Source organism: Stegodyphus dumicola, chromosome X1 (assembly GCF_044657685.1).
Source record: "Stegodyphus dumicola isolate Sdum_Otavi_A_Nest chromosome X1, ASM4465768v1".
NCBI classification, from domain to species: Eukaryota; Metazoa; Arthropoda; class Arachnida; order Araneae; family Eresidae; genus Stegodyphus; species Stegodyphus dumicola.
In genome coordinates, this window is record NC_140780.1 from 131,887,574 (window position 1) to 131,915,405 (window position 27,832).

At 33.8% G+C, this 27,832-nt stretch overlaps 1 protein-coding gene across 1 annotated transcript in view; it reads right to left on the reverse strand.

Annotated features, from left to right (window-relative positions):
* Positions 1–529: 529 nt before the first annotated feature.
* Positions 530–27,832, reverse strand: part of LOC118194915 (uncharacterized) — a 105,971-nt gene continuing 78,668 nt past the window's right edge. Inside the window, exons 2-4 of the mRNA XM_035366131.2 lie at positions 15,719–15,995; positions 6,136–6,332; positions 530–1,658 (exon numbers count right to left, since the gene is read on the reverse strand). Coding sequence (XP_035222022.2) covers positions 1,278–1,658; positions 6,136–6,332; positions 15,719–15,971 — 831 coding nt within the window. The 5' untranslated portion in view covers positions 15,972–15,995 and the 3' untranslated portion in view covers positions 530–1,277. The remainder of the gene's footprint in view (positions 1,659–6,135; positions 6,333–15,718; positions 15,996–27,832) is intronic.

Here is a 27,832-nt window from a genome sequence, read left to right on the forward strand (position 1 = left end):
ACTTTATCCCTCTCTCTACACACACACACACACACACACACACACACACACACACACACACACACACACATATATATATATATATATATATATATAAAATATAAAATAGATCTCTAATAAATTAATATCTTAATTAGAATAGTTCTTTAAATTTCTACTTTAGATTTTTACGTGTCCCCCTCCTAGGATCTGCAATGCATCAAAATCATCTATAGATGAATTCATGCACATGACTTAATAACGCAACTAACTCGGATCTTAAATTGAAACTTTTATCTTAATAATTTGCAATATTGGATAACTGCGCACTTCAGCTTCCCGTAAGACGCTGCTTCGCTTCTCTCTTCCTATCGCATCAGTATAAAAAATGTTAATGTTTTGGAATATGAACGGTTACAGTGACAAGTTTGTTGTTCATAACGGATTCTACGTCCTACGCCATCAATATTGCAGTCTTTTTTATTACATATATATATAAACTAAGACAGTAAATAATAATATAATACATTTTATTTTCAATCACCCTTGTTTATTTTTTCGGATGTTATTCCAAAAGGAGTTTACTGCAATTGCAAAACTCAGCAAATTACATCGCCATCTCTGCTCAATTAGTGCAGTGGACTTCGGGAAGCTTGCCGTAACGAAGTAGGAGCTATAAAGAGCTTAGTTTAAATTAATTAGAGACAGCAAAGAACTACTAATATTGGCAGTATGATATTTTCTGTAAAGGTTTAGTGTTAGTCTGTTGAACTCGTTACACAAAACATACGTCAACTTCATCATGCTACTTTCAATAGTAAATTTTAATGTTGGAATATAATGTATACACTACTGTGAAAGCTCATCTGTTTGTGAATTTTTTTAGCTGGATTGTTTATAACACAAAATACTTTTGGTATTCTTTGACGTGTTTCAAAATTAAGAGTTAAAAATCATACCATTTTTTTTTAAAAGAAATTTTCTAATTTTCATTACTAAACTGGTGCCCTCTCTATTTTGTTTAACTTTGTATTTTGTTTACCTGCAAGTAGGTATATTTCGTTGAATTTCATTAAATTTATTTTATTATTAAATAGTATTTACATGAATAAAATTACATAATATTACATAGTATTTACACAAATAAAAATTTAATTTTCTTACACAAGTGTGAGAACGTAATCTGAAAAGTAGGAATTTTATAGATTACTAATAAAGCTACGGAATTTCTAGATAAGTTCATTCGCTAAAAACCGCAAAATACATTCCTTTTTAAAATCTATTGCATGTGTGATGCATTACATTCTTTCCGAAATACCACTTTCGGTAACATTGCTTATATCCGACGAATTTATAGAATTCGCAGGTAGGGAATTCAAGAAAAGTTTGTCTATTGATTGTCCTAAATTTTGGAAAAAGTCTCCTGTTCGGAAAAGAGAACGTGTACGGCCAGCATTTTGCTCGATATCCTTTGCTTCGTTCATCTGACGAAGAATATTAGCTTTTTGATCTTGAAGAAACTTTAAAAACTTGGGGCTTTTCTGATTTTCTTGGATAAGATTTAAAACTTTTGAAGAATTTCCATCAATATACGAAGATAATATTTTGCTGCTCCGTTTCAGATTATCGAATAAATCCACTGATGTTCTGTTTAAAACATCTAAACTTCTTACTCTGCCCTGAAAAAGTAATAACATATTCAAGTATATTAAAAACGCGGTTACTATGTACAGTTGTTTACAAGTTACTCGAAAAACACGGATACGAACTTCGCTTACTTATACATCGATCCTGAGTATTTATTTCTAATTACAGAGTTTCTTAAAAGAAAGTGCAGAATTTTATTAAAACAGTTTCAACACTGAGTGAGAACGGCATTATGAAATCAAATCTGATGTTTTTATAAGCTTTCGCTGAGTTAAAATTACATTTGATAAAATATTAATAATGCTAGTAAGTAACGTTTCATACCGCAGACAGAATTTGAAAAGGTGTGCTTAACAATTATTTTCCACCTACAGTTAAATGGCCAGCTGCCATTTTATTGTTTTCTTATTTATTTGAATATGGTACAGCATATAAGAATTATCTGTCTGAAAGGAGTGATGCCTACCTGAAAAAAGTTCTAAGAGACACCGTCTTGCATTGGCGTTACACGTGTGAGGCAAATCACGAATACAGCCAGTCCATTTGCAAGATTTTGAACAACCTAGGTCAAATTATATCAGTATCCACTCGGCCTCTGGTGAGCAACAAATTTTAATGACGATTACTTATCTTTATGTAATGTCGGAAAAAATCGAACGATGAATTCTAAAATAGAACAGCTGTTTTGTTATTGCACTATAACTTTGTTCCCCTCAAAAATCTTGAATGAAGAAGGCAACAAGCATGAAAAATGACCTAAGTTATGATATCCGTTCCCGAGTATTTCTGCTAATTCTGAATATCAATGTTATTTAACATACGGAATCACTAATATTTTGCTACATGAAATTTTCATTCACCGAAGGATATATAAAAAATTATCTATTTAGAGAATCCTCTCCAATAGCAGTCTCTGAACTGTTTTCGTCACATTTTGCACCTTTGGTTTAATAAACTTTGTGATTAGAAGTGTATGCCTATGATCAATATTTAAGTATACTTAAATTGCTTGGTGCCATCTTCATTGAAAACTCCACATCAGCTAATTACAGCTCCGAATAACGTGGGTAATCAAACATTTTAAGATTTACTAACTGCAGCGTAAGAGTTTATGTTCATCTAAAAATACATAATTATGATTTTAAAGTTTTAAATTTAGTCGTTATTTAAAAACTGTATTTATGTTGCAGTGTTTGAAAATCTGTGCGCATATGTAAAAATCAGAGCAAGGATTTTTCCTTGGTTAAAACAGCTTGCAGATTTGCGCGATTTTATGCACGATAAAGGGCAAACATTTTCATTTCGTATTTAAATGTGCAAAGGCTTATATAGCGGATATTTAAGAGAAGGGAAACTTATTTATATCCTAGGAGATGATTTCTACATTTTCGAAACGTTAACATTTTATTTACCAATGTTTATTAACCTTTTGTAGTTTGTTATGTACGTTAGTATCACGCATACTCACTTATACTTCTAAAATTTTGACGGTACCCTATTGTTAGTGTATCGCTAGTGGTGAATACACCTTCATGTTTTCCAATTTGGGAATATTTGTGTTGCTAACTCCTGCAGAAGTATATCACCCAGACTATGCCGTGCCTAGAGAGAAGCATGGATGTGGTTTGGTGAACGATTTAGACCACAATACCGTGAAAGTCTTTGCGTCACCAATTGTTCTTGACACTCACATCATTGTCAACAACCATGTATTCTAGAGGGTCATATACATCTGATGTTTCAAACAGTGTACGCCGAACTAGGTATCATATCAGAATTCCAGTGATCTAGTTAAACTTGACGAGAATCTGAATAATATTAAACGGAATACCTTCCATGACATACACAATTTCCTGATCTCATTTCATTTTGTCTGGGAATACTAGAGGATCGAGAAAGCGTTTGCCTTTCATCATTAAAAAAGACATTAGCCGCTTGTTTTTCATGAGAAATGACGAAAAATACATACCTTTAACGGGTGTATAAGACTTGCATTAGTCAATTTTAGGAAGAATTGTTGCAGGATTGGCTTCCAAAAGAGCCTACATCTTATTAATAAAATATTACACCGTGTTGTGGATGCTAGTGTTTCAGTTCCGTTATTCGGTACCCGCAGTTTAGTTTTATAGAGCTCATGTTTGGCGGGGCAGACTAAGAAAAACGATTCAGGTATGTAAAGCGACCGCGTTAATCTTTTGCAGCACTCTTAACTTTCAAAAATGCTAAAACTTAATATTATTTCTATGACAGTTTAAAATTAATCCAGTTTTTTCACTGCATTCTTAATGTAGTATTTAAACTTTAAAGAAAATGCAAACAACGTGAATCACACCACAGAAGGAGGTGAAAGGAATTACTCTTGATAATATATTTTTGCAGAAATTTAACTATTGAATGTGCGCTGAAAAAACAAAACTTCTTACCACCGTTGCTATGCAAACGGCGTTTAGGTTATGTAATATGGCGTTTAGGTTAGGTAATATGGCAGAGCACACGAGGGCTATATGTCTACACTGTGCAAAAGAAATAAACTACTGAAATGCTAAGGCAATGACACAGATCAACGGATTTAAGGTAATATGGCAAGATAACCTGGATGACCACATGACTACGCCAGTACATCGAAACGGAAGATCGCACTAAGCATCTCGATTAGTCTTGGCTTTTTAAAAAAAATGGTTCGAGGAGGTGAAACTATGAAACTACGTAAAAGCTCATCGATGCCAAATATGAGCGAAAGTTATCTAGAAGAAATACTGTGGCATCGATAACCGGAATTGTTTATAAAATTAAACCTCAATAACACTCTGCACAGAATTTGATGGAAAGACTATGTAGTTTTACATAGCCATTTCAAACATCCAGGATGAGCTCACTTTAGAGTCTGAAGCGCCTAAAATATGTACCTGCTCCACAAATGGACCTTGAATAACAAGGAAATCGTCTGGCTGTATGAAGAATTGTTCAACCCCACCGTACGTGCTGCTATGCGTTTTTGCTTACCTGAGAAAGGCACCAGAATACACACTGTGGATGTAAATCTTACCTACGTTCTTCTTGAAAATATAAGAAATATACAGAAAGAAGTATACACGTTGTAAGAAGTATACACGTTTGCCACTTTCCAGGTTAAAGCCAAGTATATTTTTTTTTTTCATGATACTCATCTTAGGAGGTCGAGTTGTTGGGCCACAGAAAACTGGCAGTTTGCTCGGTTCCCTTTTCAGGCGTCTGATAGAGCTGCTGTATTATTATTATTATTATTATTATTAAACCTGGAAGGTAAATTAAAGGCCACTTTGTCTTAACAGAATTCACCACGTTATTATGCTTCCTCTCGGGTAGATAATCCAGGATATGTTTCTCTGCAACAAAACAACTGGTCTTGAACCTAAGATAGATTTTATCGCTGCTACAGTCCTCCCGCCATTTGTATCTTGTAGAGGACACTGCTTATGTATTTATTCCACTTGTTTGAGTCTGATTGCAAAATAAGAGATTGAATGTCGGTTATTATTGCATTTGTTCTCTATTTTCCTTTTATGTTAATGCAAAATATTTATGGGATGGTTGGTTGGATTAACTGACTACACTGTCTGTCCTAAGGGAGTGCCTTCGGGGAGGACTGTCTGAGCAAGACAGTCTTATATTCAAGTTATATATAGAAAAAACCCGGAACTCTGAGGCAAATACCGGTGGTGGACCATTTGTGTAGGAACAGTAAATCCAATCTGCAGAATTCTTTCATATCAAAAAGTTCAAGGAGCTTCAGTGACACTTTTGCACGAAATATGGAAAAAATAGCCTTAAAATTTTATACTTAGAAGGTTCGATAGCTTTAGTGGAACATAGAAGTGAATCATATTATGCAAATAGGCAATATTTTAACTTCTCGCTGCATCATCCTGCCTTAACGTAAGATTTTTTCAATACCAAAATTATTCAAGCTAAAAATGAGCTGCTATATTTTGTATGAGGTTTTCTCGTAAAACGAGAAATTAAATACACTTACATACCAGAAGAAATTTAAGCGATTGTAAAATACGTTATTTTATACAATTGTAAAATACGAGGGAGGACAGGGTATATACATAAGCAACTTTCCTTCTTTCTTTTTTTTTATGTGGTGGTGTATTAATCTAAAATAAACCATTGATAGTGTTAACCTTTGACCGGGTGGTTAAGCTCCGAAACGCTGATAATACGTCCCGCGAGTTCCTTGCAATTAAACATCGAATTGGACGAGATTTTCATAGCGTCGTATATAACGTAAATATAAGCCAGTTTCTTTCAGTAACTCGGTAGTTTCCTCAGAGTAAGTATTCCTTCTCAGCGGATAAGCACGCTTTGCCATAAGGGAATAATATAATATTTTTTATGTTTATAAAATCTGTTTCAGTTAGGAAATTTTGCATTCCGAGTCTGCATAAAATTACCAGATCTTGAATTCATAAGTTGTATAAAAAAACAGTTTTAGACTATATGTAAATTGTATGTATATATACATACCTTCAAAATGGCAGTTGCACCATAGAACCTGGATCTTCCTGCCTCCAAAAGAATTCTAGCAAGGAGTGCCTTTAGATGTAATAATTGAGCCTGGAATTGAACATAGGTTTGTATTGTCGTTCGGAGACTTCTCAGGGATGAACAATCCGTACTTTCTGTTTCCTTACGTCTTTCAGGCACAGGAAACGTAAAATTTCCTAGCAAGTAAAAAAAAAGTCTCAGTTAAGCACTATTGTGAATATGAAGAATATTGATAGATACTCAGATGTATAACGAAAATTGTTTATTTCGGATTTTTATTTCTTTCAATAAATTATCTTAAAATATATTTTCAATTTTTTTAAATTAAAATAATTTAAAGTCCAAGAATTAAGCAGACTAGAAAAAGAAATTGCATATGCAAAGTTTCTTAAAAATCTGAATGAGTTCACTTTGAAATAACAGGCATCTAGTGTTAATATACACCGTAACAAATTTATCCATCATCAGCTGAAACGATAATACTACGTCAAAATGCCAATTACTTTATGAATATTGTTTTACAAAAACCGTATTAACATAATTCCTTACTCGCGCATTTCACCCCCTATCTTTTTTTCAGCATATGATTTAGAAACTTGATAAAAACGAAATATGCTTGTTAACAGCATAGCTTTGTTGCTTGCCACTAGTAATGTAAAATGGCATATGGTGATGATGTGCTATGCATGTTTTATTCTCTACATAAAATATGCGTCTCATAAAAGATATTACATAGTACTAAAAAATTAAAAACTGCGTCTCATCCTAGCAAAAGTCATCAGAGTTTTCAGGCAGCTGCTATTTTAAAAATCTGTAAAAAGAAATATCATCCGATACCTAGCCTTCAAGCCTGGCGTACATCGTATTGAAAAGCTTAAATTCAGAGTGGTTAGTTATTTCATTATGGCAAAGTAAGCGAGGGTTATCTTGCTTAGGAGGAAAGCTTGAAAAACTGACTCGCATTCACATTACACACACGAAACACTTCCAAACCTCCTATTCACCCATCCATATGGGACTCACCCATCCATTAGACTGCATTTCGTTAGATTAAAGTTTCGTTTTTGTCTTCTTGAGGAATCTGAGAACGGCCTAGAATTTCTTCCCTCTTAATAACTTAGTCATCCACATTGAATGGTTATTATGATAAATTTTAATTTTCAACAATTTCTTATTTCTAAACAATGATAGTTTGACAAGATCCACTACAGTTTATATCTTGGAGAATGGATATATCCTAGAGGTATAAAATCCTGGAGAATAAACTGCCTGCAAAGAAGTTTTCGAACCGTATGTGCTTTGTGTAAAGCCATGTGTAACACGAATATAGGTGGTGAAAACCAATGAATGGTTTCCCCATATGAAATGAGCCATTTTATATTAAAAAGTACTCAGCGGAAATATTCCTTTCCTTAGGCAGATAACCCTTGCTTGCTATATTAGAATCTAAATCCTCCAACCATGTTTTGTAAGATCTATGGAAATTCAGCAGCTGGTGTTCAGTATTTGATATCAAGCCAAATAAAAGGTTTTAAACCTCTGAAGCCATCCATGTCTAACAAAAAATGTTTCAGCAGCAGAATTTTATTGGAAATTTTCAAATTTTGAGGTTTATTAGCTGGAGAAATTACTGAAAGTCGATTTTGAAGCAAGTTTTTAATTTATAATGAGTATTTTTTTTTTTCATTTCTTCAGTTAGTATACCGCATTTTTTATAAATTATAGTGGCTTAGAATAAACTAGTCTTTTATATAATACATGATCTTACTTTTATTTTTTTACTGTGTGCTTCCGTGATAGCTTTCAACTTAAGGCTATGCTGAGCAGAATTGGAATTGCCATCCAAAGACGGAAAATGTTGTTTCTGTCAGTCTTATCCAAAAAAGGAATGGCGTACCAGAATGATTTTAACAAAAGAACTTAAAATTTTACGGAGTGCGAGCTACTTATTTCTCGTACCTAGCAGTTACAAAAACGTGCTGCAAATGTTCACAGTTCGAGGCCTGTAATTGCTGCTGTACATTAATATATATCAACAATTAAACAAAGAGGTAGTAAGCTTATCTGTTTAGTACAATGATTAGTAATTGTATATTAACGGAGCAATTCTTAAGCAGATGTTTGTGTCGAGAATACAATACGGTGCGAGTGTTTGCTATGCTGTTCAGTGTCAAAAAAGAGTTATAGTCATGCTACTGATAATGCTTACCAAATTGCTTATGCATACAGTAGCAAAAAGAGGCAGTACATTCGTATATGCTATAAGCTATACAAGGTATTATACTACAAAATATGAGATTTAACAATACTGGCCGTATACATATCGAACTTACAGCATATTACGGATAATTAATAACAGTACTATACTACTACTATTATTAGCAAATCGTGTGTGTATAACAATTTTAACAGTACCGTCACTAGTTATGCTCTATTTAACTATTGTAATATTCTAATATTTGATTCGTACATTTCACATGCAGTGTCTAAAATCATTTGTTCATTTTCCGATGTGATGATTTCAATGCCATAATAGTGAAACTGAATATTTGCATAAAACTCCAGCCCATAAAATAAAAGGAGCTCTAACTTAAAGCACTTACGTTCTTCTTGAAGTTAACCTCTTTCTGCATGATTCAAGTTTAGTTCAAACCGAAAGAACTGTCTTTTCCTAGTAGTGTAAAAGTTTGATATTTTTATGCATGTCAGGCCAGAAATGGGCCTCTTGCGATGCGCTCTGGGCAGGTGCTGCCACCTTTTACCCACAGGACGAAATTCTTGCAGAGGGAATGCAGCGGAAGTCATGGTTAAATCTGCATACTTTTAACTTGTGCGAGTGTAGGATTTACTATATTTTAAAAATGGATGGCAATTTTTATGGAATGAATCACTTCTAGAGAGATACATTTAAAGCCTATAAAGCAATGTTTATTAATTGTGGGAAAGTATGCTAGAGCAGCGTTTCTCAATATGGGAGCCTAGAAGCCTGCCTTTAACATCCTTCGTTCCAAAAGAGACAAATAAATAAACTTCAAATTAATTGTTTTATAACATACTGAGCTGAGATTCTGAGTTTGAAAATTACACATGGTAGTCGTTTATCACATTTTCTTCCATTTTATAAAATTAATCATAGTTTCATTTTATGAGACAAATATTTAATGAAATTTATTACCGGCTACCTCTGGACTTCCCACTCTGGTCTTAGATCCCAAAGGGAGATTTAAAGCACTACTATTGTGGTACTTCTAGTCATTTTCATTTGGCACTGCTGGGCTCATAACCATTGAAAACGAAATGTAGTGAACTCTGCTGTAAAAATTGTAATTCAGCTTGCTTCTGCGTAAGTGTGTGAGAAAGGGTTTTCATCACAAACTCAATAAAAACAGAGTACTGAAAGCAGAGCATTGTGTTGATCTCGAACCATGCTGCTGCGGAACGCCTATAGAGGGTGCTGTACCTTGCCTGTTTTTTTTTTTAAGGTAGGATTAGAATTTGAGCTGTAACGAGATGTACTATTAACTATTAGTTAGAATGTATTGGACGGGAGTCGCCGGCCTCTAGCGGCAAAAAATATTATACTCTATTTCAGCAACTTGTAAATAAATTGATTGTTGTTGTGTTTTTTAGACTGAGCGTTTTATCGCGTATTACATACAAACCTGAACTACCAAAAAAAGAAACGAAATTGACTTATTGATAGTTACAACTTTATTGGATTAGTATTTCATACATGGATCCAAATGCAGACAACTGTGCAAGAATCGGCAACATTTCTTGAATTTTTAGTTGATAAAATAACGATTATCCGTATTATGATATCCTTAATTGTTAAAAACGAATGTAAATTTTCTTCTATTAACTTAATTGCTTAACATCGCTATAAAATTAAACAGATTGAATTTTAAGTAATTGTATTTTAAAACTATTAAGTATGTATGCTGCTATGTATGGTAACATATGCTAAAAAATTGCATTCAAAGGGAGGTAAGAATTTCTTCAGAACATTCTAATTTATGAAAGTGATACCCTCTTGAAAATAGTTTCAGAAACGCTGCGCAAGAGCTATCTCCTAGGGTAAGAATACCTTCCTGGAGTGAGGGGGGGGGAGGGAAATTAGCTCATATTCATGTTGCATACACGAAAAATCTGAGGCAGCCAGCCGTCCTTCCGTTTGCCGGACACATTCGGTTTATTTGATTATATGGCAAAGAACTCGAAGGCTATCTGCCTTAGGATGCCTTCGTGAACGGTTTTCTAAGAGAAACTGGCTTGTAATCCACGTTGTACATGGGAAAAACCATGAAAACGCCGATGCAGCCAGCCCGTTCGCCTGAAATGGAACCAAGCTGAACTACCAATATTCAGCGGCTGTACCAGTTGGCCGCTGGTGTTCTACTTTCGTATACGAACTGGAGTCAAACAATCAGTGTTCAGCAATCTCACCAAGCGGTTACTGCTGCGTCAAAATTATTTTTTTCCCCGAATGATGGTTCGTCAGGTTTTGAAGAAATTTATTATACACATGTTTGCAGTAAAACTTAGAAATCCGGTAATATTCATGGACAGTCACTTTACTAAGTAGCTGGATTTCTGATTAAAGAAAGTTAATTCCTTTACGTAATTCATTTCGGAAAGGAACATTGCAGCGTACACAGCTTCTGGAAGCTTAATTGACGAAAAGCAACCAAAGGAATCCGAGCTTTGTTGGCTAGGGAAGATATGCACTAAACTGGTGGCTGCTATCTCTGATGCGCTAAACAGGCGGTCTGTTATAGAGATGAGTTCCAAATGTCTTTGCAAACTAATTATCCGCGAAATTATCTGAAGTGTGAAATTGTTTCGATTCGAAAGTTAAGATACATGTGGAAAGCATTCATGATGGTTTCGATATCTATTTTCATCCCTAAAAGAACGGTTTCTTAAATGATCATCCCCAGTTTGAACCGCTGTGTCAGCGCAGTAATAGGAAGCTGCAGTATATATATATATATATATATATATATATATATTTAATATCCATCTGTATTTAGGTTTGCTATCAGATCAAAGTTCAAAATCAGGCGATCTCTCTTATGTAGAGATAACTATATTTGTTTTCTTAGCAGATCAAGAATTACCAGTTATTTTATCTAAGCCTTTCTAAATATTTATGGATATTCTGGAGATAGGAGCATCAGACTGCTTTAAATAAATCTATATATTATAGTATTCTATGTGACAACGTAATTTAAAAACATTTTGGACAGTTTATCAATATATATATATATATAATGTTGTATGATCTTAAATTCATTTAGTGCGAAAACAATATACTACTACTTGCGAAATTGCTGCAAAGTAAGTTAATAATAATTTATTTACTAAATAATATTGATTAATTGATTATATTATCTCCTAAGTTTAATTATAATAATATTATCTTAAAAGAGTGAATCCTTACTAGTAAGTTATATTTTGAAAGATGTTTTGAAGTCACTTGAAAGTAAAATGTTAAAAATGTTTTAACGGGGACTGGAATTAAATCATGAATAACAAAATTTCAATTGTAAAAGGAATAAATTAAAGGCAAGAATTAAATTAAATGCATGTAATCATTGTCATTGATCGGAAATTAGTTGACTTTTCAAGGGGAACAAAACAACTCCAGTTCAATGAACAATAATTAATAAATAAATACAAAGGTGTTTCGTCTTTACTCGAGCAATAAGGCTAAGCCAAACGGGCAATTCAAGTCAGGCCAAATATTTCCGTGAATAGAAGGGATTATGAACCAATGCTGATATTCAAAGAACTTATTCCTATTAAGCATTTTAGACAATTCAATTTTGAGTGAAAAGCAATTTCTGCAGTAAACTTCGATAATGCTCGATTAACCGTCCCCCGATACCCTCGTGTTTATGCATTTGAGTTCAATATTATTTGTAAAAATTTAACGCCTGCTGTTTTAAGGCCTGTTGTTATAAATTGATTGGGTATTAGATTATTTTTGAGAATTTTAATAAGGAGCATAATTTCGCGTTGTAGATCTATCGTATTGTGCAGATATTTTTAATTCGTTGTATTTGATTTATTATTGTAATGTTAATTACTTTTTTGGATATGTTGAAATTACAATTTATCAATTTGTTAGTATTGAAATTTCTTGTTTTGTCAAAAAGTAAAATTTTTTTTGTAGTTAATGATTTGAAGATCTAGATAGTCTATGCTATTTTGTGAATTATTAGTTTCATTAAGTGTAAGACAATTTGGATAAATCTCTGAGTGTTCCATTTTATTAAAATTATTAATTATGACAAGGTCATCAATATGTCTGTAGGTGTGCTCGTAGTAATTTAACTCTTGTGGTTGTAGATTTTTTTGGAAGTTAAATTCTTTGATAAATAAAAAGATATTATAGAGCGAGGTACTGGAATGTGAGCCCTTTGGCAGACCTCTGACTTGTTTAAAAGGTTGATTTTGAAATTTGATGTAGTTATGAAAAAGTGTGCATTTTAGGTAGGTTTTCCATTTGTTAAGATTTATAATTGTGAGCATATCAGGTAAGAGTTTAGGTAGATCTAGTATAGATTTTTTCTAGAGGAAGTAGGAAGTGAGGTATATAAGTTTTCAAAGTCATATCAGTTAATGTTTTGTATGTTAATTGATTGAATGGCATTAATGACAGGAGTGTTATTATGGATGATCCAGCAATAGTTATGATTAGTGTTACAATCGTTGAAAATAAATTTACAGATTTTTTTTTAAGTGGAATTGAAAAATAATAGTCTGTATTTTTATTGTAATTATTTATTAGTTCCATTTGCTATAAATCTGAATTTTAATGGCGTTTTATGGAATTTGGGAAGTGCATATAGGTTAGTAAATCAGTTGTAGTTTGGATTTAAAGAAATATTTAGTTTTTTATGAAAAGTTTTAAGTTAGTGAGCAAGTTGCTTAAGGTCCTTTGATATTTAAATGCAACTATTGGTATGGTGTCTACAGCTGGGAAGTAAACTTTACAATCTTTGATGATTCTTGAGAATCGAATATAGTCAAACTGCGGATGCAGAAAATTTACTTTAAAATAAATTTTGCGTTGAGTTAGACAATTAGAAAGTCTGAATAGACAAAAATCGCGAACTATGTCTTTAATGATTTGTATTTCGTCGTAGGTTTCATGAATGAATGTTTTTAGTTTGATAAGGAATATATTAGTACAAGAGTGTAACCAGTTGAGAAGTTTCTTGGGGAAGTTTTCTGAGTCAAAAAAACATTTCAATTGTTTTTTCAATGCAAGTGTAATCCAAGTGGATAAAAATCTAGCATTATTTTTTTAATTTGCTTCCTCTTTTTCCTCTTTGTGTTTCGTTGCTGTAAAGTTTAAATTGGCTGAAAATCGATCTTTTAGATGCATCTCTGTGACTATGTATATAAGTGAAGTCATAGGGATAAAGTGAATGTTGTTTTAGTATATAGAGTGATTCCTGAAAAATTCGTGTTTTGTGATTGGGTATTATATCTAATATCTGAAGTTGAATAGAGTTGATGTTTAAAGTGCTCTAATTCTGCTGTATTGAGTTGTGATGGTGTACTTATTTTAGTGCTATTTTTTGTGCGTTGAATTTTTTAATTTGAGTTCTATGGTTATTGATTCGAAAGTTAAGATTGTTTTTAGTCTGTCCTATATATTTAATATGTCAGGTGCCGCAGATAATCATGTAAATTCAGTTAAATGTTTTGCATAGAAACTGTTTTTTGGGGTTGCCTGTAGTAGGCATGGCGTTATTTTCAAGTTTCTCATCTAGTGGAATTACATTAAATTATTTCAGTTTGAGATAAACAAGCAAGATTTAAAAGTAAGGAGGCTGCTAACCTTAAATACAGTAAAGTTTTTGTAGAAAAACATTTAAACTTAAAAATTAAAAAATAAAATAAAAGGTGGAGATAATATATATTGCAAGTACATTAAGTAAGTGATAAATAGCGCTAATAGCTGCTATTTACCATATAAAATGTTGTATGATCTTAAATTCCTTTAGTGCGAAATTAAGTTATTCTACTACTTGCGCAATTGCTGCAAAGCAAGTTAATAATAATTTATTTCTAAATAATATTGATTATATTATCTCCTAAGATTAATTATAGTAGAATGATCTGAAAAGAGTGAATCCATACTTAGTAAGTTCTATTTCGAAAGATGTTTTTAAGTAACTTGAATGTAAATTGTTAAAAATGTTTAATGGGGACTGGAAGTAAATCATGAATACCAATTGTAAACGGAATAAATTAAAAGCAAGAATTAAATTAAATGCAAGTAATCATTGTCATTGATCGGAAATTAGTTGACTTTTCAAAGGGAACAAACCAACTCCCGTTCAATGAACAATATTTAAGAAATAAATACAATAAATACAATTGTTCAATAAACATAATACATCGTATTTATTTCTTAATTATTGTTCCTTTAACAATTGTATTTATTTCATTGTAATCATTGAACAATTGTATTGTAATCATTGAACAATTGTATTATAATCCCTTCTATTCACGGAAATGTTTGGCCTGACTTGAATTGCCGGTTTGGCATCGCCTTATTGCTCGTGTAAAGGACGAAACACCTTCGTATTTATTTCTTAATTATTATTCATTGAATGGGAGTTGGTTTGTTCCCCTTGAAAAGTCAACTAATTTTCGATGAATGACAATGATTACTTGGATTTAATTTAATTCTTGCTTTTAATTTATTCCTTTTACAATTGTTATTCATGATTTAATTCCATTCACCGTTAAACATTTTTTAACAATTTACATTCAAGTTACTTAAAAACATCTTTCGAAATAGAACTTACTAAGTATGGATTCACTCTTTTCAGATCATTCTACTATAATTAATCTTAGGAGATAATATATATATAATCAATACTATTTAGTAAATAAATTATATATATATATATATATATATATAAGGTATATAAATCACCTTGGTAAGCTTTTTGTGGTAACTGCATGAAATGGCGCAAAAAGTGTAAATCAAAAAAGTAAAAAAAAAGCAGTAGAAGGAAAGTTATGTCCTTCACCCCATCGTCGTCAGCGGGTTGATAGAACGGAAAGAATAAGCGTATAATTGTACAAGGTTCTTGAACTACTTTTTTTTTTTTTTTTTTGTATTTATTCATTATATATATATATCTATATGTATTCTACGGGAACCTCTTCCTCACACGTGCAGATATGATGCTAAAGAGCCATGTTATTTGTAAAATGCTGCCTGTTTCTAATTCAATGGCCTTTCAGTGAATAATGTTCCCATTAGCAGCCGTACAATAAAAATCGCCAAACACTGGTATTCTATAACTCGACCCGAGTTCAGATCCCGGCGAACCGATTGCTTAAAGGGAAGATTTCGTGTTTTTCAACATGTTAGCACGAGCCAGTTCCCTTAGAGAGCCCTCTATTTAAGCAGACAGCTATCGAATGATTTGCTTTCATCCAAAATAATCTGATCCAGTGAATAATTTAGATTACAAAATTTGAAGTTAAAATTTTTTATAAAGATAATGAAAGGAATAAAATAAATTACTTTGATTTATATCAGTTTTCAGTTTTTTTGCAGACATGTGGATAAGAGTTGATCTTGTCCATACACTTTTAACCTTGAACAATACAGACATCCAATTAGCCATTTCTTGAAGTCTTAAGCATGCATTTCTGTAAGTTGTAAAGGCACGCTTTTCTAGTTCTTGTTCTCTTAAGAAAACGCTATTCTTAGTTTCATCTGCGCGGCAAGTGACAAGCACTAATGAAAACATTGTGAACATTGAAAATTTCTTCATTTCAGGGCTGTAATTCTTGAAATTCTGAAAAGTAAATACAATTGTGCTAAAAAAGTATTTTAATAAATAACTTTATAATTTTTATTTTTACTCAAGTTCTTATTTATAATTTAAAGTTCAGGTCATAAATATAAAGTAAGAAAAACATTTTAATGCAGAGAGTAGATATTTTTTAATGTTTCCTGTTTAATTCACAAACTAATTAAAAATCCCATTTGAAATGTATTCATACTACGGCATACGCGTTGTAAGTAACATAGCTACAACTTAATACTTACTCAACAAACGCTTAAAATCTATGGCTTAAGAATTTCAAGGCTGAGGCATAAAAAGAAAGCGAAGCGGCCGATCGTGCTGAGTAAAATGTTTGAGTATATTTTACACGTAGTCAAAATTCATATCTCTGACATTTTTAGAAGGCTTTAAAAATAGTATAGCGGATTTCAGTTTCGACTTACGAATTTTACTGAAAATAACATTTTCTTACTGATTTTATGGCAAGGACAAAAGAACCAAATGCTGCAATTCCAGCACTCAAAGTGCTGGGTTTTAAGCTACACAGGACAAAACAGCGCATACTGAGTTCGCTATCTCTTGATTGGCTGTGACTTACGCTGTTAAGTTTCAAAGCTTTAGATTGTTCGGAAATTCCTTATTCGCCTGATCTGTTGCAAAACCGTACTATTGTTTGTTATTCTACTATTAAGTAAGACAATATTAAAATTGTATCTTCAGCTTCTTTGAGTGTGTTCAGCTCACAGCTTTCAGCTTCTTTGAAACAGAAAAGGGTGATCATTGCTTGATTTTCTAGACCAGATGTTAACCGTTTCCTGTTTTGAAATAACCTTTTGATCCATTCTGTAGATGATTTTATCCGCCAAAAGAACCACAGTTCGCATTCAGTTGTATTAAATTCAGCCGGGAGGGCAGAGTTGTTCAGTACGTAAGATTATTCAAATATCGGAAAGCACGATCGAGGGCTCTCTGCCTCGTGTAAGAGGTGTCTGCTGAAAAACATCGCGGCAAAGACGTTGCGGACGAACAACAGTTGGGTTGATGGTATGGAGTGCCTTTGGTTATTCCTCCCGTTCAACTTTAATCCATACTATATGCGGCTGCCCGTAATTTGTGCCATATCTTCGTGACCTCTCTCAAGCCACCTTCAACAGAACGGTGCGAGATCATGCTTCCGAAGCTGTCCTGTATTTCAATCAATACACATGGTATTCGATTCCTGTATTGGCCGGCGAATTATACAGATCCTTCAAAAAATTAAAACCTTTGATCAGTGATTTTGAGAGACTGACATGACAACACACGCCAAATATACGACAGATGAACTAATTCGTAAAACTGAAGCTGTGTTAACTGCAATATCCATAACTAACATTCAAAATCTGTTCGACTTCGCTCCCAGCCATATAACAGCCGCTATTATTGGCAGAGGCGGATGCTTTGGATGATGATTTCCCAAACTTCTTTAGCTCAGAACTACCTAAAATTTTAATTGCTTTTTCCTTCCGTTATAATGTATTTAAAAAATATTTTGCTTACTGATTTCCTTCACGGTTAATTTTAATGGCCAGTAATGTAATTTCCGACGACCAATAAGCTGCTGATCAATCTGATCCTAAACGTGTGAAACGCATTGCTGTTTTTAGGATATGTAAATAAAAATTTAATTTGCAAATATGTTTCATACAAAGTTTAGTGCTATGGAAATGACTATCCTTCATTCCTTCTAACAACGTAGGGCAATAAGTAGGTTTTAATTATGGTATTCGAAAGTGCATAACTTTTTTACAAACTATGCTCCGTCTTTATCTGTCTATGCTCCGTCTGAATTTTGACCGACAGCAACCTATGGTGATCTAAGAAGTTTGGAATAAGAAGCTTTCCCCTCATTATGTTAAATTTATTCTTAAGGTGCTTGGTTTGGGTTGATTTTTTTTCTTTTCTAAACAGTAGAGCATCTGGACTGTTTAGTATTCGTATGGGGACTTTGAACGAAATAATATGAGGACTAATTTCTTGGAGATTTATAATTTCATGCAAGAATCTGGACATTTCCTGGACTTTTTCGAACAAGATGGAATATTTGCATTTAAACTGTTGCTTAATTTATAACTTTCACATTTCTAACTTCCTTCTTTTTCTTCACTTCATACATTTTTAAAGAACTAATAAAATGCAACAAGCGTATGTGACAGCTCATTTAAAGCAATCAGCGCCAACACCTGACTTCAGCATTGCTTACATAAATTTCTCTGGCGTTAGTTAAGTTTTTGAACAAGTAAATTTTATATTTGCCTCTTTCTTCGAAATTTGACTCTCAATTTTTCTTACCAGTTTTGTAATAAGCATTTCTTTGCTGTTTTGGAAAGATTTTAAGCTTTTATTCGCCTATTCGCTTGAAAAATTCAAATGGTATGAAATATGTGCTAGGGATATTCAGACTTTAGTGACTCACTGGATTTCGAGTCATAAATAGCTTTTACAAACGGATGAACTCGCGTTCGCCAATTATTATGATGATGTCGATGGGAGCTACACACGAAGAGGAACTTTTGTTTGATTGCTTTTGAAATCGAAAGTTTTATTTAAAATTTAATCTAAGATTGCTTTTGACCTAACTGCAATTTTACATTGGCGTGTTTTTCCTTTATCCTTAACCAAACAATCTGATGACAGTATCTTTCAAAAGAGGGGCAAACCTTTTTTTATGCGAAATTACTTTGACGTTTTATAAGATTTTAAATAACCTAAAATGCTGATCTAGCTTTGTCTTTTTACAAATTATCAATGTATTCTTGTTCATCTGTGCAGTTAGGGCATTCAGCAATACATCGTCATTTGTAAGTTTTATTTTAAAATCACTCATATTTCGTTTATTATTCCGATCATTTTCGTAGTCGGCCCTCAAGATAAATTTTCTTCAAACTTAATTCGTGTAAGTCTTTCAAAAGCACTCTGCGTTATTTTTCTTTTCTCGGCACAGTACTGGATTTTAACAGTTTCTTTTGCTGATCCAAGTAAGCGATTTTTCATGTCATCTTCACAATTACTACATAGAAAATGTTCGCTGCAAATTCTTGCTTTCTTCACCTTAATGAAATCCTGTTTTTGACACATGCGTCCATTGTTTTCGCCAAAAGCAAATTGTCCTTTGGAAAAATAGGAAACTCAATATCAATACCTTTTTCATTTCCATGAATTTTATGGCACTTTGCTACAATTCAAGAAGACATATTATATAAATTATATTTTAAAATAGTGGTCTCAAAAACATTGCACATTGGCCAGGAGACTATTTGAAAGCAGCTAACGGGAAGCAATTACAGAAAAAAAAAAGGGATTTATTTTTTTAATAAAACAAAATTTGTTAATTAAATTTAAAATCTTTTACTAGCTGTTTGTCAAAACATAAAAATAAAAATATCAGATTTATACTTATATTTTACTGAAATCTAAAAGTTGGTATCTGCCTGTTGGTCTCAATTTGGATTTCAAACAGATAGCTAAGTATTAAAATTTTCAGATTGGCATTTATTCAACTACTTGGATTATATTTAAGTAAACACTAAATAATTTACTTTTAATTTAAATTAAAAAAAGTATACGAAAGCTTCTCAAAAGGGACGAAACTTGAGAATAAATAATAGCAACTTATTCTCTTTCTTTTATTAGATATTTTATTATAATAGTCTATTTTCTATTATAAATTATATAATATATCTATTTTCTATTATAAACAGAAAAAATAATATTTATATGTAAATTATTGTAAACATCTTTGTTGTTTACTATACCTTTCAGCTACAGCACTTCATCACGTTTCGATTTTGATGAAGTTTATATGCTAAGAGGGAAATTACTAGCAAGTATAATCACAAATTGCAAATACTCACTGGCAGTCTAGTTCTTTTCGTGGACTTTTTAATTTTCAACTATGAAAGAAAATGTTCTCATATAAATGTACTCAAAAACAAAGCGAGTATTCTTATTGCAAAAATTCGTAATTTAAGATATTTTTACTTTGGTATGTGCTAATAAAAGTTAATCAAATTTGTATCATAAAAAATCTTTGAGCAAGATTTTTTTATCACAGTGTAAATGAATAAATTTCATTTCTAGATTTTCGGAAAAGTTATTCACGTTCGTTTATGGTGATGAAAATAACGTAAAACTGGACTTCAAACCATCAAAATCTTAAACATTTTCTTCAAATTCTTGTCATAATAACGCTTATTAATTTACGGGAAAATGCATTCATGGACAGCATAAAATTACTTCGGGGACCGCCAGTTTGACTTTGCCATTGCTTTACTAGGAAACAAATGTATGTGATAAAATAAAGTTGGAATGCCCACATTGCTAGAATATAGCTTCGCAGCAGAATGGAACTACAGTTTTAAACAAGCGAAGCAAGCTGATGTAACATAATGATGTTAGACTGCTTCCTATTAAGCCCCCCTATGAGGATTGCATCGGTAAGGAGGTCACAGAAGGTAATGATCTAGTCCATCTCTTTAACCCTGGTGGATACGAGCCAATTTCGCTTAGAAAGCCTCCCTCCTTAGAAGGCCTCCATGAAGGCATCCCTCCTCTTTTTTTCTCTGGAGTAGTATTTACTGGCATAATATTTATACTCTGACAGTCTCTGTTCTTAGGGTATAAAATACACACTAGTCCGGCCCTAATATACAAAACGGCAGCCTATGTTTTTCCGGAGGGTAGTAGCGTTAGCCATACTGGTAGGTAGCTCGAGGATCAGTCTATTCATCAGTTTCAAAAGCTCCACATCCTTCCTGGTACGTCTACGAGATAAATCCTAGCACCGAGGGATTTGGCCTGGTTCTGGTGGTGCATGGAAATTTTAATTCATACCCCTTGGGAATGGGGCTTCCAGGGAGGCATGGTGTAAAAGGCTTTAGTCTCAATCACATTATGTTTCGGCTACGCAGGACTTGACGTCAGACTTGGGATCACGTGAGGCTTCAGAAGCAGAACTTTCGTCTGATTGGTTGTCTCTACCCGGGACTGAGGTCCAGCCGAGACATTTTCGGTGAGGTTTGAAAAAATCCCGCGTAGCAGCAACATAGTGTCCGTAGCTAGAAGGGACTTTGCTTCAGGCGAGGCTCTTTTTTCTAGGAATCCTTCCATTTAAACCAGTGCTACCAGAAACTAGTTTCTCGGAAAAGTCCCGTCTAGCAGGGACGGTAGCCATGTGTGATAACATTTTAGCCTCTTATCCGTCTGGAAACTTTCGAACCCATTCTCCTGCGTAATACGGAGAGCAAAATATGGGAGAACATCTGTAGTTGCTCGAATGCTAGCAGGAGCGGGTGTAAAAAATTGATTGCTTCTTCCTCTTAAACAGATAACCTTCCGAGTATTCTATTGAGTTAAAAAGAAAAAAACAAAGTAATAGTAATATCTTAGTTTTAAAGTAGATACTTATGATGCAAAATACATGCATTTAAATTTTATTGGCATTTTGGAATCGAATTTTTTATTTTATATCGTAATTATGTGAACATTTTAAATTAGCTCGATGTAAAAAAAACGTAAGTAGACATTAGAAAGAGATCATTTGCCTCACGTATTTTTACGAGAAACATACAACGCTCTTTATCTTAACTTATAAAACTTATCATTTAAATCTTTCTCAAGCACTAAAAAAATGTTGATTCTTTATATAGCAAACGTACCACAACCTATGAATTTAGATAAAGAAAAAACAGAAATACTGAAATTATAAAAAATAACGAAACAAAAACGCAGCCAATAAAAAAATAAATCTATGCTCAAGCATGTGGAAAACCACATAATACAATCTGAAACTATAACGAATAAAAAAGCTGTTCTGAATGATGGAATCCAGTTATCTTTTTACACAGACCTAGAAAGAGCTAGTTAAAATAGATTACTGGAGAACTTTCTTTTATGGAATGATCTGAAACACAGCTGAATAAGAAATCAAAAGTTTTTATGTAGTTTTACGAAAAATGCTAGTAAAAAAAAAAGAAATTATGTTTATTATATTTACAACATAATGTGCTCAACTGCTTATTTTCAAAACTTGTTTTAAACATTCATTTTGAGATTTTTCTCCATCTGCAAAATATTTGAAGGATTCCAGTCGGATCACGAAATCTTATCCAAATATTTTTTGCAAATTTTAATTGCCCGATTCTTAGGAATTTTTAGCAGTTTGATTCCAAACTTATGACAGCTTGCAAAGCTCAGCCTTTTTAAAAGAAACATTTTTCTAGATAGTTCAAAACAAAATTTAATTCTGCTAATTATATTTCAGATAACTCCTTGGTCTTCATATTTAACACTAGTTGATTTCTATTTTATTCTGGTATATGAAGTCATTTTCAGTTATATGAAAGTCTTGCGTTATCAAGGTGTTTCTTCTACGTTGTCGAAATTTAGATTCCGTTCTCCGTGAAGCGAAATCTATTCGTTAAGATCTTTTATACGCGGCAGTCTTGTGTGTTGCAAGTATCTCAAATTTCTCATTAACTTATGGTTGGAAATTAAATCGAAATTTCTTGCTGTAATAAAATGTTGATCACAATCTATTTTTATCGCCTAACTAATGTCTTAAGCTCCATATATGAATAAAGTTCCGAATTAGTCTCTTCCTTCAATCACAGAGATTCCCCTTGCAACACTTTCAAAGCGAAACACAGTTCAGATCGAGGAAGATTCCCTTTCATAGAAATTTTTATTATTTTTACTATAAGTGGCTCAATTTGTGCTCATGTAGTAAATAAGATGCTTGAATATATATATCGTTCATTTACATCACTTTTAATTGTCTGTGTTGATTAGTGCATTGTTCAAAGGGTTAGTTTCCATACTAAACGCAGAGAGTTCAGTAAAAATAATAGACTAAGATTTGAAGTTAGAAAAATTCATTTTCTAAAACTTTGGTCAATTTTCTTTCATTTCCGAGAGAGGAGTTCAAACTTCGGTAACCCGTCGCAAAATGCGTCGCCCACTTTCTGAATGTATAATACATAGCTACTGCTGTCCCACAGCAGAACTAGTTCTGGAATGGTTCTGTTATAGTTGGCCGCAGTGAAATTGGCTTTAAGAGTTTTAAAGCAATTGCATCAAAAGTTAAAGAATATACAAACTCAGAAAGGAACTAATTGTATAACAACACTATCAGAGCCACGTTAAACATGCATGCTGCCTCATTCATTCATTTCCACATGAATACTTGTTTCTCATCCCCATTCAAAATTTAATATTTTTAAGAAGTCTTCCCATATTTTTAAATAAATATCTTGATTCAGGGGCATGAATGCAGTGATATTATTAGCATAAAGGAACGCAGATATACGTATTATTACGTAACATTGAAATAAGTCTGTAGAGTCATTATGTTTCTTTGAAGCAGGAATAAGCGTACGAGACACCATGATTTTACTATACGGTGATGCATGTACTCTCTCGTGATGAAACTGATCCAGTCCATCACCCTGCAGGAGCTCCGTGCAAACTTTCCAAAACATTTTCATGCAGTTATTATTTAGAAGAATTTATATACTATTATAGAGTTAAGCAGGACACATGAAAAAAGTGCAATGCCCTTGCCATGATTCGAACAGCGGACCTTCCAAAGCTAGCCGGATGTGCTTTCCAGTTACATAACGAAAGTAAGCGGTAAAAAGGGAGAAAATATCGTATAAGATAAAAATATCTTGATAAACAAAATAGAAACATATCTTGAAGAATTTCAAATTTTATGTTATTTTTATTATACAAGAAATCATATAATAAAATAAAAATGACGTTATTACGCTACATGTGATGTATGTCAAAAAACAAAATGTTACACGCATGTCAACAAACTACATAAAATCAATTTTTTCGCACTTTTTATAGCAAATTCGGATATTTCCAGCAGTTTTTCAATTTCAGTGTTTCTAACCCATTCACTCTCTTTTGGTTCATTATTTCCCTTAAATACACTCTTTTACAAAAAAAAAAAAAAAAAAAAAATCGAAGCACCAAGGAGGACTTTTGCGATTGGGACGAAATTTGATATGAAAAAAACATCTTGATCGAACATGCAAATGAACAGGAATTGCGATCAGAGCGCGCATTTCTAGTGCGCAATTTACAAAGTATAAAACCAGTAACAGAGGCGGAAAATTTATCATCTTTTTGTTGCTGCCATCGTAATTTCATAAAGAAGCAACTAAAGATGCCATTACGACGATATCGAAGACCTTACAGACAACTTAAACGTCTTCGAATCGGTCGCATTGTAGGGTTGCGTGAAGCTGGGTGGTCATACCGAGCAATAGGCCACCACCTGCAGCGTACAGACACTGCAAAGATGTTGGCAGCAATGTTTGCTACAAGGAAATTGCCGACGAAATGAAGGCTCAGAAGGAAAAGGAGCACAAAGGCGAGGCAACATAGGATGGTTGTTCACCAGGCCCAAACCGCTCCAACGGTATCATTGTCGACTATTCAACGCACTACTACCTCCCGTGGTACTGTCCACCATCTCACGGCGCTTGTCTGAGGCAGGGTTACGCTCACACAAGTGTTTAAAACGTTTGCCTTTGATCCCACAACTTCGGCGGAGTCGTCTGGAGTGGTGTCGCAGCCAATCATCATGGCTGCCATCAGACTGGCATCGCATAGTGCTCAGCGATGAATCCCGCTTCACTCTTTAAGCAGATGACCACCATGTTCGTGTCTGGAGAGGACAGGGCCGGCAGTCTCAATCAGTCTTTGTTTTACATAGGCATACAGCCCTAACCCCTGGTGTGATGGTGTGGGGCGCTATTTCTTATGACAGCAGGTTAGCTTTAGTCATCCTGCGTACATCTTTAACAGCTCAACGATATATTGATACCATCCTGCGGCCGGTTGTATTACCCGTCATGGCATGTCATCCTGGGGCCATTTTCCAACAAGATAATGCTATGCCACATACCGCTCGCAGAACTCTGGGCTGTCTCCTTGCAGTTGATACTCTTCCTTGGCCAGCAAGGTCACCAGACCTTTCACCAATCGAGCATGTCTGGGGTATGGTAGGCCGCCAGATTCGGTCACCACAAAATATCGCAGGTCTGGAGCGACAACTGATGAATGCCTGCTAGAAAGTGTCGCAGGATGTCATTAGAAACCTCTACCACTCCTTGCCTTGACAAATTAAAGCATGCATTGGGGCGGTTCTAACAACTACTAATTTGAACACTTAATGGGTGATTGTGAGCCGTTTAATCATTTTATTATCTGTGTATGAGCTATACACATATTCAATTTTATCAAAAACAACCCCTTCCTTCATGGTGTTTCGATTTCTTTTTTGCAAAAGAGTGTAATTTTTAACTTCAGTTTCGAAAAAACTTTCTAAATAAACATTTGAGTTACTAACGATATTCTCTAGATTGTAGAAAACGCTGATTAATTTTGATCAAATTTTTATTATTAATTATTTTAACGTTTTTTTAGAACCTCATGGCTTGAGCGATCATGATTTGCTTTATTTCTAAATTCTAAATTACTTCATTGGAGTCAGTTTTGAATGTTTTTTGTATGAAAATCGTGTTTGCAAAATTTACAACTGTTCATTAATGCTTATAGTGATCTTGTTTTTATAAACTAATATCAAACTTGAATTATGCTTAAGCGTAGCTTTTCGAATCTTTCGAATCCCTTCAAATCGTATCTTCTAAAATATTCAGGAAGTGCGTCTCAAATTTTACTAAATGACAAATTATTCCATCTAGACTTTTTATGCTGAATATGATGTTCCTTTCATCGATTTCTTATAAGCTTAAAGTGAAAAAATATTTTAAGACTTTCTCGAAATCTCGTTTTATTTTATGTTACCTGAATGCTTAATTATGTAACTTTTAACGATTTATGTCAAGTTTTCTGTGAAAATCTATTATAACAATCTATAGTTTGCGATTGTTAAGTGATTGATAACGTAACATTTCGCACCAAAATAATACAGGAAATTCATAAATAGTCCACCAGAAGTCAAGTGTAAGAAATGGCTGCTGTTGTTATTAGTAAGCTCAATTATCTGACAGTAACATCAACCCAAGCCCACGAAATTTCTCGTGGCAAGGAGCGCAAGATACGCCTGTCGTTGGCAACAGACTTCAGCACCTTACAGGAACAGTGTGATTTAGCTCAGTTCCGACCGCAATTTGGATGGAGAGCACCCCAATGTACGGGTGCGAGGATCTCGCACCCCTCTTCCCTTCCACCAAATCATATGAGAGGACTTTCGTCTCGCCGCATATTTAGAGTGCCGCCATGCCGCACCGACACTATACATTTACAAATATCCATGCCTTCTCCGGGATTCGGACCCAGGCCCTTCAGCACGAGAGTCACCACTATACCGGCACACTAACCACTAATGTCGGTTGGGAGGCAAGAGATAGATGAACAATGGTAGTTCAACCAGGGCTTTTATCCCAAAGAATGTGCTTGGCTGCGTATATGTTTCCAATGTTGCTTGGCTACGTATATGTTTCCAATTCTTCTTAAAGTAATACTCTTGCAACGGAAATACAAGAGAATACTACTTTAAAAAGTTTTCTGGGACGGCATTTTATTGTATTTATCCTTAGTTTAGATAGTTTTTATGCGCTTTTTTATATTCAATTAATGCGACATCATTATACTTTAACAAACGTATTCACGGACTTGTTGCAGAGATTCATTTAATTTTTATTTTAAAGCAACTTTCCTTTCATTCTTATTTTCACCCACGCCTTCTCCCCGTCATGTTAGTAATCTAGCGCGCATGCATTCAAATTATAGTAGAAAATAGTAGTGTTTAAGGCAAGGTTTTGGAAGGTGATTTTAGAGCATTCTTTGTTAAGGCCACTTTGCTATCTTGAATTGCTAGGGATTAGATTTCTGCGGCACTGAGTGCTTCTAGCCATAAAGCTTGATTACGCCGACTTTTACGAGTCACAGCCTTTTACGCTAAACTTACAACATTTAGTTTTAAGTTCATCACTATCTGTTTAAGCCAGATGTGTTGGCTGTTGAGTACGCCCAGGTGAAGTCATATGTAAACATATATTGAGTGAATAAATGGCTCTTTACATCCTTCTTTGGACTTGCTATACTTAATACTTGAGGATAATTCTTTACACAGTCTTCTAGGTCTAGTTAGTTTCTGCTACCTAAGAAATAGAGACTCTCTAACGTTCTTGTATATAAGCAGTGTGCTTCTTTGAATTTTTATTACTTTAAGGATCAATTAAGGGGGCGTAAAATTTATATACTGATATCTAATTAGTCCTACTTAGTATGGCTATTTGGCTACTACTGCTGAAGTGTGTAAGATCCCTCAACACTGACAGTCCATATTCTCGGGGGTTCGGGGTTCGTCCCTAATGAACGGCATAGAGCCATAACGTCCTCGCCAGTTTCTCCATGTGTAGTGTGGATACGAATCAGTTTCCCAAGAAAAGTCCTCCACATAGTCATCCGTCCTTAGGAAGGTAGACCAAGAGTGCTTTGCCATTATATATTGACCAAGTGGCAACGGCTACCGTGGGTTACCATGACGACGCGACAATGCCATCTGTTATCCCCTTTTGAAACTGTTGCAAAGAAAAGTAAAACTTTGAAAATTTTCGCAATTAACACTTAGTTTCACATTTAGTTTTAACTTTCATGCGTACACACAATATTTCCACAACGGCTTTTATCGAAAGCCTAAGCTTTCTGACACCTGAGGGTCTCTCCGATAGTTTCACGGTTGTGGGTTCGTTTTAATTCCGAGGAGCCAGTCCCTTCCCCATAACTCCACTGTGAAGTTATATCGATAGCAATTGAAACTAAATATA